Source organism: Montipora foliosa, chromosome 1, assembly GCF_036669935.1.
Source record: "Montipora foliosa isolate CH-2021 chromosome 1, ASM3666993v2, whole genome shotgun sequence".
Lineage (NCBI taxonomy): Eukaryota > Metazoa > Cnidaria > Anthozoa > Scleractinia > Acroporidae > Montipora > Montipora foliosa.
Genome location: NC_090869.1, coordinates 8,417,745 through 8,430,244, shown reverse-complemented (window position 1 = coordinate 8,430,244; position 12,500 = coordinate 8,417,745). Strand labels below are relative to the sequence as shown.

The 12,500-nt window shown below is 37.6% G+C and overlaps 1 protein-coding gene across 1 annotated transcript in view; it reads right to left on the bottom strand.

Moving 5' to 3' along the window:
• LOC137971486 (ankyrin repeat domain-containing protein SOWAHC-like) overlaps nt 1-11,962 on the bottom strand; it is a 15,079-nt gene extending 3,117 nt beyond the window's left edge. Inside the window, exons 1-5 of the mRNA XM_068818329.1 lie at nt 10,883-11,962; nt 10,712-10,773; nt 8,255-8,554; nt 5,773-5,907; nt 4,406-4,430 (exon numbers count right to left, since the gene is read on the bottom strand). Of these exons, the coding sequence (XP_068674430.1) occupies nt 4,406-4,430; nt 5,773-5,907; nt 8,255-8,554; nt 10,712-10,773; nt 10,883-11,009 (649 nt within the window). The 5' untranslated portion in view covers nt 11,010-11,962. The remainder of the gene's footprint in view (nt 1-4,405; nt 4,431-5,772; nt 5,908-8,254; nt 8,555-10,711; nt 10,774-10,882) is intronic.
• Nucleotides 11,963-12,500: the final 538 nt, after the last annotated feature.

Here is a 12,500-nt window from a genome sequence, read left to right as displayed (position 1 = left end):
CTTTTTTGTTTGTTGGCGTCTGATGGCCATGAAAAACCATCACTCTACAGCTGAGATGAAAACCTCACACAAAATGTTACACTGGTTTTGAAGACATTAAATAAATACAATCATGTATCTTGTTGTTGATAAATTAGACATACATGCATGCGTACTATACCAGGAGTGGTCACAATTGATTGCTCCAAATGAATTAAATTTTCACGAAGCCAAACCATTTGTTTTCAATCCTCAACATATTTATAGAAGCCACACTAACAGGTGACAACAGAATGAAATGATAAATAATTAATTCAAGACAAGCATGCTGTACATGTACAAGTGATGAACGAATAAATTAATCATAAGCATGTTCATTTATAATAACAATAATTATTATTAATATGTATAGTAATCACTCCTGAACATGACTTGAGACTGGGCCTGGCATAAATTAAGAATCATGATTACACTGTATGCAGGTATGGAAAAAGTACCTAACATGTAACTTTCAGAAGAAAAATTATCCATCAAGTAAGATACAGAAAATTGCATCAAAACGACCTAGTTTGGTTGCAATTAACCTAAGAAACAAAATGACCTGCAACATACATGTATATAAGTTGCTGTAAGCAAAATTATTCTAAATTAAATCTATTTTTAAAAAACTGTTCAATATCTAAAAAACAAATTATGTTTCTTTTCAGATGGTATTTTAGAAATGAGTTTACATAATGGGAAAAATTATTTGAACATACAGTCATGTAGAACAGACATGCAAAAAAATATATTTCAAAATGTTAATGATTGTCAGTCAGAGCAAGTGTACATGTACTTTACAGAGAATAATGCTTTTTTTCGGTGATAAAGAATAATGTTAACACTGCAAGAATTCTTTTCGCTTTTGAAAATCAAGGGGTGCTTACCATTTGGCCAAATAATCCAGATGGAATGATCGTTGCATAAAGGTAAGCGATTTTCTGAGTTTATTGACCAACTGGGTGAGAATAGCGCTTACCATTTACAACCCGGCATTCCATTCCACATATTTTGTCACATATTTACTCGATCTCGTGAGAAAGGTCCTGGAAATGCAATGATTCTCGCAAATGGTAAGGGAATTTCCTGAATTCCATACCAAATGGAAAAAGTGGACTATCTCTGGAGGTTGTCCACAATTTCCCAAAAGATTTTCTGGAAAATTGCCTTTCCATTTGACCTCAAACCGAAATTTCCAGATTTTTTGGCTAAAATTAAGGGTAAGCACCCAACCGCACTCAATTGAAAATCGCTCCATTATTATTATTATTATTATTATTATTATTATTATTATTATTATTATTATTATTATTATTATTCAAGATTGTGCTCTAAGGAAAATTTCGGCTGGGGTGCCCAGCCCTCCAAGTTGGTTGCCCGAATTAATTATTTATTTATTTAATTAAATATCTGAGATCAACAACGCAGCAAGATCTTCATCCATCTCTCTCTCGAAAAACCATTGCTGCTACAGTAACTGCTCTGATGATCGTCGAACTCACTAGTGCAAGAAAAACCCGCAACCCCTCAAATTTTTCACGCCTTTTTGAGAAAGACAAGAAAAGTGGCAAATTGCCACTGATGTTTTTTTGGGTTTAAAAGTGAAAAAGTAAAGATTGCGGCAGGTTTATGCAAAAAGGTTTGGGTCTAATAGAGGTAAACCCTTTTACTGGTTAGTTGGGTTGAAAATAAATTTTCTAAACGTGAATCAATGCCGCTTGATTCCCGTGGAGATTTTGTGAAAACTGCCGTGAAACAATGAAACCACCGCAGCCCAAAAGCTATCATTTTTTTCTCTTAGCAAGTCATCTTGATCTGGACGAAAATCATCGCTACAGGACAGAACTAAAATATTTTTTCCTTACATTTTCAGTAAAATGTTTACTGGAATGAGCTTTTTGTTCGGTCGAAGCGCCAGTCACAGCGTTATTTGTTTAGGGCACGGAGTGATTTGTCATGAACCAAAGACAATGCGGGATTGCTCTTTTTCTAAAACAACAACAAACAATATATCTTTCCCTTCTTTTATTTCGTTATTTCATATACAGGGGAAAAACAACCATAACCTAAATATATTTTAGTCAAGCAGGTGCAGCCGCGAAACATCATAAACATATTAAATTTGTATAAACTGCGAGTCTCGGGTTCATACAGAAGTAAATTGTACCGCTTCGCCGGTCGCGCTTTACTGCTGTCAGAGCAGAAGTAACCAAATGCCAAACTCCACGTTTGAAATTTAATTAATGCTATTTTTTGAGAAGGAATCGAACTTCGTGCGGCCGCTGGCCGTCATGTGCAAAGTCACGGATTATGTTACATGTGAAATCATGTGAAACGGCCTTTGAACCGATTGTTTTGTACGAAGATGAGACATTTTCTGAGAGGTTTCGTAAACTGTAACCACCAGCATATTAAAATTTTTAGCCGCCTTATCTGCAAGAAATACAATAAGCCAGAGTGCCCGGCCGAGCGACCAAGTAATTTTTTTCACTCGCCCAGAGCCAAATGTTAGTCGCCTCAGGTGACCGGGTGCTGTTAGAGCACAGCCTTGTTATTATTATTATTACCGTATTTACCCGTGTATAATGCACACTTTTTTTCCGAAATTCGAAGTTCAAAATTTACACTGCACATTATACACGGAACCTTTCGTTTATTGCTACACTAATTTGCATACAAGGGAAACTGAAACCGCTGGTCATTTTCAAACGTAAGACCATGCCAAGGATCCAAAACAGCGTGGCGTTGTCGTAACTGTTCAAGAAAAAGGCTGGATGGACAGTGAAATCATGAAAATTTGGATCGAAAAAGTCTGGCGTGCTCGTATTGGAGGCCTTAGTCGGCGAAGGAGTCTACTCGTGTTTGATTCCTTCGAAGCACACAAGACAGAGCAGGTGAAGCGATTGCTGAAATCAGAGAACACGGATTTGTCAGTAATACCTGGCGGGCTTACCTCTTTCATGCAGTCTTTAGACGTTTGTTTAAATAAACCTTTTTAAGGATAGACTCAGTTCATCTGATGAATCGTTTGACGATGATCTTATCGACGAGCTATTCGCATCTGACTCAGAGTCAGATTTTGAAGGATTTTAAGGTACAATTTTAACTTGAGCTTATGAAACTACTGTAAATAATGACTGATTTAGAAGAGTTTTCCATGTAGAAGTTTAAATACAGACTTTGAGCAAATTTAACAGTAACAACAGAGCGCCAGTGCGTGGAACACTTTTGTTTATTCAAAGTCCAGTCATATTAAGTTATCGTTCGTTATCGCTCGCTTCAAAATTTTGATACGTTAATAATTCCTAGTTAAATATCGCTAGCTAGTCGCTTCAGTCGCTTTGAAACTATTAACGTGTACTAAACAATCACTTCGTAATCTTAAAGCATCGCTCGCTCTGAAACTTTTAACATGTATATAACTCCCTTGTTTTAAAGCCTTAAGGTATCGCTCAATTCGAAACTTTTACTACTGTAAATAATCCTTTTGATGATCCTTTTGTATTTAAGTTTAAGTATCGCTCGCTTCGAAAATGTGAATAATCACATTGCAAGCTTTAGGTAATTAACTGTTGAAACGAAGCATGAATGCTTTTTTTTCAAAGAAAAATGTTGCAAAAATAAGGGTGCGCATTACACACGGGTGCGCATTATACGCGGGTAAATACGGTATTATTATTATTATTATTATTATTATTATTATTATTATTATTATCCATTTAGCTCTGAGCTCTGGCTGTTCTCATCATGCCGACATTCATCCCAAGGGAGTGAGTCATAACAAATAACCAAGGGTCCCCTGGGAACACTCTCCTGGTACTTAAAAGTCAAGCAACTTCCTTAAAATTCTGGCTGTTCCCAATAGCGTAGTTTTCTGCAACAGTCCAATTCTTACCCTAATCCCCAACTTTTCAATCCATTATCCAAGTTTCTCAATAACACTTCCAAGAGCCCCTGCAACAACCAACGATACTACATCCACATTTTTTACACTCCACATTCTTCTAATCTCCCACTTCAAATCCTGATATTTTATCATCATCATCATCATCATCATCATCATCATCATCATCATCATCATCATCATCATTCTTATAAACAGTAAATTACATCCTCTCACAGAGTAGGCACACTTTGGTCGGCCAATAAAGAGGGTCATATTCTGCCCCATGTCTCAATTACGACCTTAAATTGCATACAGCCTTTAACCTCACTCCGAGAGTGAGATCGACCACTCACCAGATTTTACTCACTGGGTTTTAACGCCAGACAATTTTACCCATCAACTGTGGGAATCCTAGCCCTGGTGCCTGAGGAGTCAATGGGTTAATACACTGTACAGTTGTATTTAGAGTATTCAGTAGCCAATAGGATTCAATTCACTGACCTTCCACGTCCTCCTCCATGCGATCCTACAAAAACAAGAGTACATGTACCAATCAATTTTTGTTAATTGTGTTCTTAAATTCAATGCGATCCGGACTTGCAATCACAGCAAAACGTGGTGTTCACATTACAAAAAAAACTTGTTGTTAGAAGTCAGAATGTGTAATGGGACAGTCACAGTAACTTAATAATTTTTGTGTCATTTTTAGAGTACTTTCCTAACAGTAGTACATGTATCATACTCTTTCCTAACAGTAGTACAGTGTACGTGTATCATGTATGTACATTGGACCACCTGCTGTATAAAAATGTAATTAACAGTTTTCATATGGCAAGAGCACAATTTAATTGCTTCTGCAATCAAGAATGGTGCAGGAGATCGTACATGTAGGTCTACTCAGGCCAAGCAACTTGAGGTGTTACACAGTTATGTAACATTCAAGGAAAAAGTGCTGCCTTTGTAATCTCATCTTGAATCGCTAACCTTTTAATTCTTCCCAGAAAAGAAATAATTATAATTATTATTATTAACCAGTAGACCCATCACAGAGCCCTCATTCACAAACTCTGTGAGATAATAAATATTAAAAGAACCTCCTGTGCATGAAAAGGCACAGCTTTCTCAACATTGTGGTTTGCCTTATTTTCTCCAGCAAATGTGGCCAGCTTGGTAAAATGTAGCTTCATTTCTCAAAAAGGCTTTCATGCGTGTGAGGCCAGCCTGACAGCAAAAACAGCCGTAAGTCAAACAGACTTGTTCCAAGTGCTGTGGAGCCGGTTTGGAGCAGTAAATAAGTGCAAGTGCTGGGGACCATAAACTAAAATGTTACGATAATTTTTTGGCACCAAAAAGTCATTTGTGAACCTGCCATCCACTTGTTTTAAAAATATATCATTGGTCTTTCTGTATGTTTTCAAGATAAATAGAAGCAAAATTCGAAGGAGAAAACTTTTTGAAATACATTTTGATTACAAAAATGAGCGATATATTACACAATGTTTCGAAGTCACCTGGACTTCATTTTCAAGTGATGAAAATGATTCAGAAGTCAAGATGACTTCAAAACGTCGTGTAATATCGCTCATTTTTGCGATCAGCAGCAAAATAATTATAATTGTGAAAAGATTGTGACACTCTTGAGAGACTTTCAAGACAGGCCCCTGGCCTTCCACCAAGGTTTGATTCCCATGCAGCAGCTCAAAATGTCATCATTTTGTGGGTTCAGAGTTTGTTGATTTTCTACTCTGCTCCGAGAGGTTATTAATTAAACTGTACATGGATACAACATGTACATGTATTACATATTAATTTTTGTTTCTAGGTAATTAACAAAAATGCATATTATTTTTATTTATTTAGTACCTTACCAAGTCATCATTACTGCGTGATAATTTATCTGTCGACTGTCCCACACTGGATGCAAGTTTGCCAGAGTTTAAAAATTGCTTTTTTAACATCTGAACAGTGGATGACTCTGTTATACTTCCAACAGAGCTGCTGGACTGCAAGAAAGCACATTAAAATAATCAATAATGATGATGATGATGATGATAAATAAAGCGAATCGACATGAATGTGAGGTTAGAAGTGATCCAGAAAACCGCAGTGCTGGGGACAGCATAGATACTAACTAAAGGAAAGTACTGTCCCTGTAAGAAGAAAGAAAAGAGTCGACCTGGGACCTGTGATGACTTTTTGTAACCCGCTCCCAAGGACTACAAACCAGGCCAAATATCCTCCCTAAAAAAAAAAAAATAATAATAATAATAAATACTTTTGTCCTTTGGCCATTTCAATTTCAACAGGAAAAGAAAACAAACAGCGGTTACAAACATTTTCATTTTATACTTGACGTTTCGTATGTTGCAGCATACATCATCAGAAGTGACGGTTAAAAACTGTTACACAGAATTTTAAAAAACTAGAGCGAGGAACTGGTGACTAGTTAAAAAGTGTGATAACAAAATCGTAACTTCCGGTAGTCGATTCTTCCGGAAGAAATTAATAAAGAAAAAGCTTCTCACTACCAATGTTTTCATTGAGAGAGGGTTTTAAGTCACTGATTAATAGCGTTTCTTTAATTTTACATTGCATGTCGGACTTCCCAGTTGCGAGGATTTCAAAATGGTCCCATTTGATGTTATGACCGGTAGAAATTGTATGGTCTGCAACAGCAGAGGCGTGGCCGACTTGTGTAAGAGCTTTGAAATGCTCGGACTTCCTGTCATGCAATCTTCTTTTTGTTTTGCCGATGTAGAAGGAATCACAGTCCCAACAACTGGCTTTGTATACTATTTTTGATCTTTGAGAACGACTGAAACGATCTTTGTAGGGAAAAAAAGACTTAATCCTGCAAGTGTTTTGAAAAATAACCCTAAGATTGACACAGCCATAAAACTTACTAATACAAGATTTAACACGTCGAGTAAGAGCTTCACTTTGAAAGCCCATTCTTGTCTTGCCTTTTTTGGGCTTTCAAAGTGAAGCTCTTACTCGACGTGTTAAATCTTGTATTAGTAAGTTTTATGGCTGTGTCAATCTTAGGGTTATTTTTCAAAACACTTGCAGGATTAAGTCTTTTTTTCCCTACAAAGATCGTTTCAGTCGTTCTCAAAGATCAAAAATAGTATACAAAGCCAGTTGTTGGGACTGTGATTCCTTCTACATCGGCAAAACAAAAAGAAGATTGCATGACAGGAAGTCCGAGCATTTCAAAGCTCTTACACAAGTCGGCCACGCCTCTGCTGTTGCAGACCATACAATTTCTACCGGTCATAACATCAAATGGGACCATTTTGAAATCCTCGCAACTGGGAAGTCCGACATGCAATGTAAAATTAAAGAAACGCTATTAATCAGTGACTTAAAACCCTCTCTCAATGAAAACATTGGTAGTGAGAAGCTTTTTCTTTATTAATTTCTTCCGGAAGAATCGACTACCGGAAGTTACGATTTTGTTATCACACTTTTTAACTAGTCACCAGTTCCTCGCTCTAGTTTTTTAAAATTCTGTGTAACAGTTTTTAACCGTCACTTCTGATGATGTATGCTGCAACATACGAAACGTCAAGTATAAAATGAAAATGTTTGTAACCGCTGTTTGTTTTCTTTTCCTGTTGAAATAATAATAATAATAATAATAATAATAATAATAATTTATTCAACTTTCCAAAGCACCACTAAATACATAGAACTTACAAATTTCATACCAGTTTCCTTGCATGAGCTGAATTGTAAAAGTCAAATGTAATATACCAGTACATGTTTTTTTTTTTTCATAGTCCTAGTACACTGTATCTCACTATTATATGGATTTCAACCATATTTACCTAAATTTTTTGAAAACCGTGTCACTCATTTTGTTCCATAAAAACCGTGATTGTTCATACTGTAAAATGATTTCCTGACACTACTTTCAGGGTACATGTACGGTACACTGTATTACGAAACCTAATTCCTCCCAGGTTGAGGGTCTAAATGTTGGATTTGAAAAAGTGAGGTCAGCTCTAAAAGGAACAAAGTTAACGCTTCACAAAGGACATTTCAAGTTCCCTTTTACTGTCATGTGGAAAAGAAAAGTAGATGAGGAAGTTCAGGTACTAAATTAGTGCACAGTTACTTGCTAGACAGCAGGAGATGAACGTTCTCCCTTCTTGTAGGTCTTCTTTGGTAAAAATGTATAATTATTGTAACAGTAAATGTACATGTGTGTATTATAAATGTTGTGTTATAAAATGACTTTTACACAGTATGATGATGAAGAGGAGGATGGAGGTAATTAAATTGTCAAATTCATCTTCACTTTGTGCAGAAAATCAGCTATATATTAAATTTTAATTTAAAACTTACATCTGTATCAACACCACTATCAACAGCTGAACCATTGATTGACATGGGTCTTTCACCTCTGGATTCTTTTCTTTCTGCAGGTTTGTCATTCTCTTTGTTGGAGTGACCAAGATCTGGAGATCCATCTCTGGAGTGTTGTCGTATGTGCATAACAGATCCTCCAGGCATTTCTTCCAGCTTTGCTCCACGAAATGCTGGTGGGCCAGACACGGGTCTGTCCCTTTGTTTTGTTGGTCTTGGTGGTTTGCGAAGCACTGCTGGGGCTTCTTTTGGTCTTTTTAGAACAAAATACTTCTCTCCCTGAAATACATGTAACATTTTTTTAAATGAGAAAAAGTTGAATTGACTGATTGGACAGTTTCAATTTCATGAACCATACAGAAAGTGACAAGTCATGGTTCCAATAAAACCAAACACCTCTTACTGAGATCATATTTAATGTAAAATACCAAAAACTCATAAGGGTTGAAACGTGTAACGGCCCCTTGTGTGCTGGGAAATAAGCTTCTGAATATTCAATTTGCTAAGTACCATATTTGGAACAACAAGAGCTAGGGGTTTCCAAATATGGTACTTAGCACCGAAACACTCAACCAATCAGCTCGCACTGAATATTCGGAAGCTGTGAACGCGCGTTACACGTTTCAACCCTTATGGGTTTCTGAAAATACTTAATGATTCAATCATTATTTTACATGTAAATGACAGTCAGAATATAGGAGGTGCGAGAATTTGGAATATGATTCCTCCCAAGCTACGTGACTTTAAACTACAGTCAACCACTGCAAACCCCTTTTCAAACGAAAACTGCACAAACTATTCCTGAAGTTCAAGATTGGAGACTGAGGAGGTTTATGTTGATACGAGCGAAGTTAATCATTCTTTCCTTTCTTTATTATAATTATGTACCTGCAGATTCAGTTTAAATTGATTTAGTTTATTTTGTATGAGTTTCTTATTTTGAAATAAATTTCTTTCAGTTGTTTTAATTCCTATTTTCTTTATTGAGACTGTACTATTATGTTTTACTGTTGCCCACCGAGAATAGCTGTGCTAATTGGAGGGGAGCAGGGGTGGTATAGTGGTACCGTTGATAGCAATTGTGGCGCCGGGTTTGATTCCAGACTCATGGCCACATGTGGGTCATTGTGTTCCGACGAAGAAGAACGCATCCTAATCACCAGTGTTGTTTTGCAAATGTCTCGAATATGTTTCGTAGGTATTGATCGTGATGCCATGCGATTTCAGGGTTTGGGCGACACCTTGGACTGGCTGGCCGACAGGCACGTACATTGTATCACCTCATGTGATTGTGACCCTATCATGTCTCTATATTGGGTTCATGTCGCAATGCCGCATGCCAAAATCAAAGTGGTAAAAATTCCCCCTATTTCCACATGCTTTGCAGTACTGTTGTGTGTGTTGGTTGCTCAACCGTTTTCTTCACTGTCTTTCCAAAGTTGAGTGAAGTTGCGTTGAAGTATCCCCACAGGTAGACAACCCTAAGGATGCGAGAGTGCATGATGTTACATTATTTTGAAACAGTGGTAACGGCCGATTCACACGCTCTTCTTGCATCCTTAGGGTTGTCTGCCTGTGGTATCACTTACAAATATTATAACTAAAGCTAGTTATCAGAACACCAGTGAGCTGTGTAGTGGTGTGTTTTGTAGGAAACAGACACTGCAATTTGCCCCCACAGTCGGCAATTCATGCCGGCAACAATGCAGAGTTGTGATTTGTCTCACAGGAGATTCAAGTTCTCCCTGTATACTGCCTGAAAGCACCCCTTTCCCTAAAATTATACTTCTGGGCAATCAGAACAATAAAAACATTAATACTATTTTGCTAGACATTGAACGCACTTTACTATTCTATGATTACGACTAGTTTAAAAGGCTTATTCTGAATGAAGCCACGTTAACAGATAGCAAAAGTCTGGACTTGGGTAGTTTGCAAACCGTTAAAACATGTACATGGATACTAAGCTAATTTCAACTTTAGGCTAATATTAAAATTACAGCTGTACTTCGACCGAGTAATTAAACTAACGTTTCGTTTGTTTCAGCAATCAGGAGATACACAAATGTATTTGTATTGGTAACTCCTAACACAAATTAATTAAATAAGTCACTTTCAAATTTAATCAACCTTAGGATCATAAGCTGAATATTTGAGAGCGATTGTACATTACAAGACAATCGCACAAGTTCTTGATGAAAATATTTATTTACCTTGCAATTTGAAGACGCAAAAAACTAAACGCACTGGGTCTTGATTAAGAAAAAATAAATTGTACCTTAAGTGTAGATATTGATACAAAGGCCGTTTTTGGTGCACTTTGCTTTGCACACCAAGAGCAAATACAAAGTGGTTCCATGACCGATAAGTTAATTGCTCTGTCGAAAATTGAAAGCCGCGAGTATCTTAATTAAAAGGTATGTTGGATAAACTCACATCAATAGCTTGAACGGTCGCGATAGTGTTCACAATCTCCTTGAATTCACCTCTTACTTTGCCTGCGAGAAAAGTAACTTACACTAGTTTTTATGCAGAAGCAATGCAAAATGGATACCATCTCAACACAACATTGCTAGAGTTGAATAATTTCAGAACATCATCACTCACTTTTGTTGACTGGATCGTTCAGCTGTTGTCTGAAGTGATGCACAAGGTCAATATTTTTCACTTTACCGTCATTCTTAACCAGAAAATCCCTCACGGAATCGTGCGTTATAGTTTCGTTTGCTGACATGGTGAAATGATTAATCTTAATTTTATGATTGCCGAGGATAACTTCCTTTGCATTCCGTCATTTTACAGTTTATCTTCAAGGCATGATGGGAATTCATGATTCCTCGCATGCTCTCGCGCGTTTTACTCGCAAAGTATGAAGAGACCAAGGAACTGGGACTCTGGGTAGCGCCCAAAAAAGTTTCGAATGCCGCAAGAGGCCGTGATTCCTTCGGTCAGCAGCGCCAAGCTTTGTTCCAAAGAATGGATGCGCCAGTCTGTGCCAGTGTGTTCTGTTGATAAGTGAGGGACGTTAATTCTTTAATTCCCAAACTGGCAGAAAACTGGCTCAAAAACCAGTTTCAAAACCTCCTAGAAATTATTGACTCTACAACACTGTATCACCAAATAGCTAGCCTGTTATTTCCCATTACTGTGAAGTAATGTTTCACCATAGCAACTGGAAAGTCATCTGTAGATAGCCTACTGCTTTAAAGAATTAATTACTGCTTCACTCTTCCGCATCTATCATACGTATGATCGTTATTTACCGCCCTCCAATTTCCGTCAAGAACGGTCATTCACATGATGCTTTTTTAGATGATTTTTCTTCACTGCTGGAAAGGCTAGTGTCTTCTACCAGGCCGTCTTCTTCTAGCCGGTGATTTCAATTTCCATGTCAACGGTCCATCTGACAACACCCCCAATAAGTTTCTTGACCTCTTAAGCTGTTTCAATCTGGAAGTCTGTAATGTCTACACCCCGACGCATAAAAACGACAACGTCCTTGACCTCATTGTCACAAGATCCGGCGAAGAAGCTGTCTTAAATTTATCTGTGAACGACCCGGTTATCTCTGATCACTTCGCTGTTCATTGCACCTTGGCTATCAAGAGACCACCTAAAGCTAAGCTCACCATCTCATCACGTAAACTGCGTACCATTAATCCAGACAACCTACGGCGTGATATTCGTTCCTCCTCCTTATATAACTCACCATCCCTGGAAATTACGGAACTCTGTGACCAGTATGACTCGGTTTTACTTTCAATCTTGGACAAACATGCACCTCTGCGCACAAAAATTATCACTTTGCGACCTAATGCTCCTTGGTACAGCGAGGAAATTAGAAAACAGAAATCAAACTGCCGCAAGCTTGAAAAGCGCTGGCGACACTCCAAACTTGAATCAGATTATCGACCTTATGCTAATCAACGCACTGTTATTCAAAACACCATTTTCAAGTCAAAAATGGATTACTACTCTAATCTTATTTCGGAGGCTGGCAACGAAAACAAAGCCCAATTTCGTTTAATCGACCGTCTCCTCCACAGGATAGCAGAGAAAAGTTTTCCAACCAGCACATCGGCTGAAGATCTCGCTAATACATTTGTTACCTTTTTCGAAGATAAAGTATACCTACTCCTTCAGAAATTCCCGATTTCTTTTCCACATTTTGCTTGCTATCGATAATCGCCACTGTGTCATGCTCCTGCTACTGGATCTCTCCGCC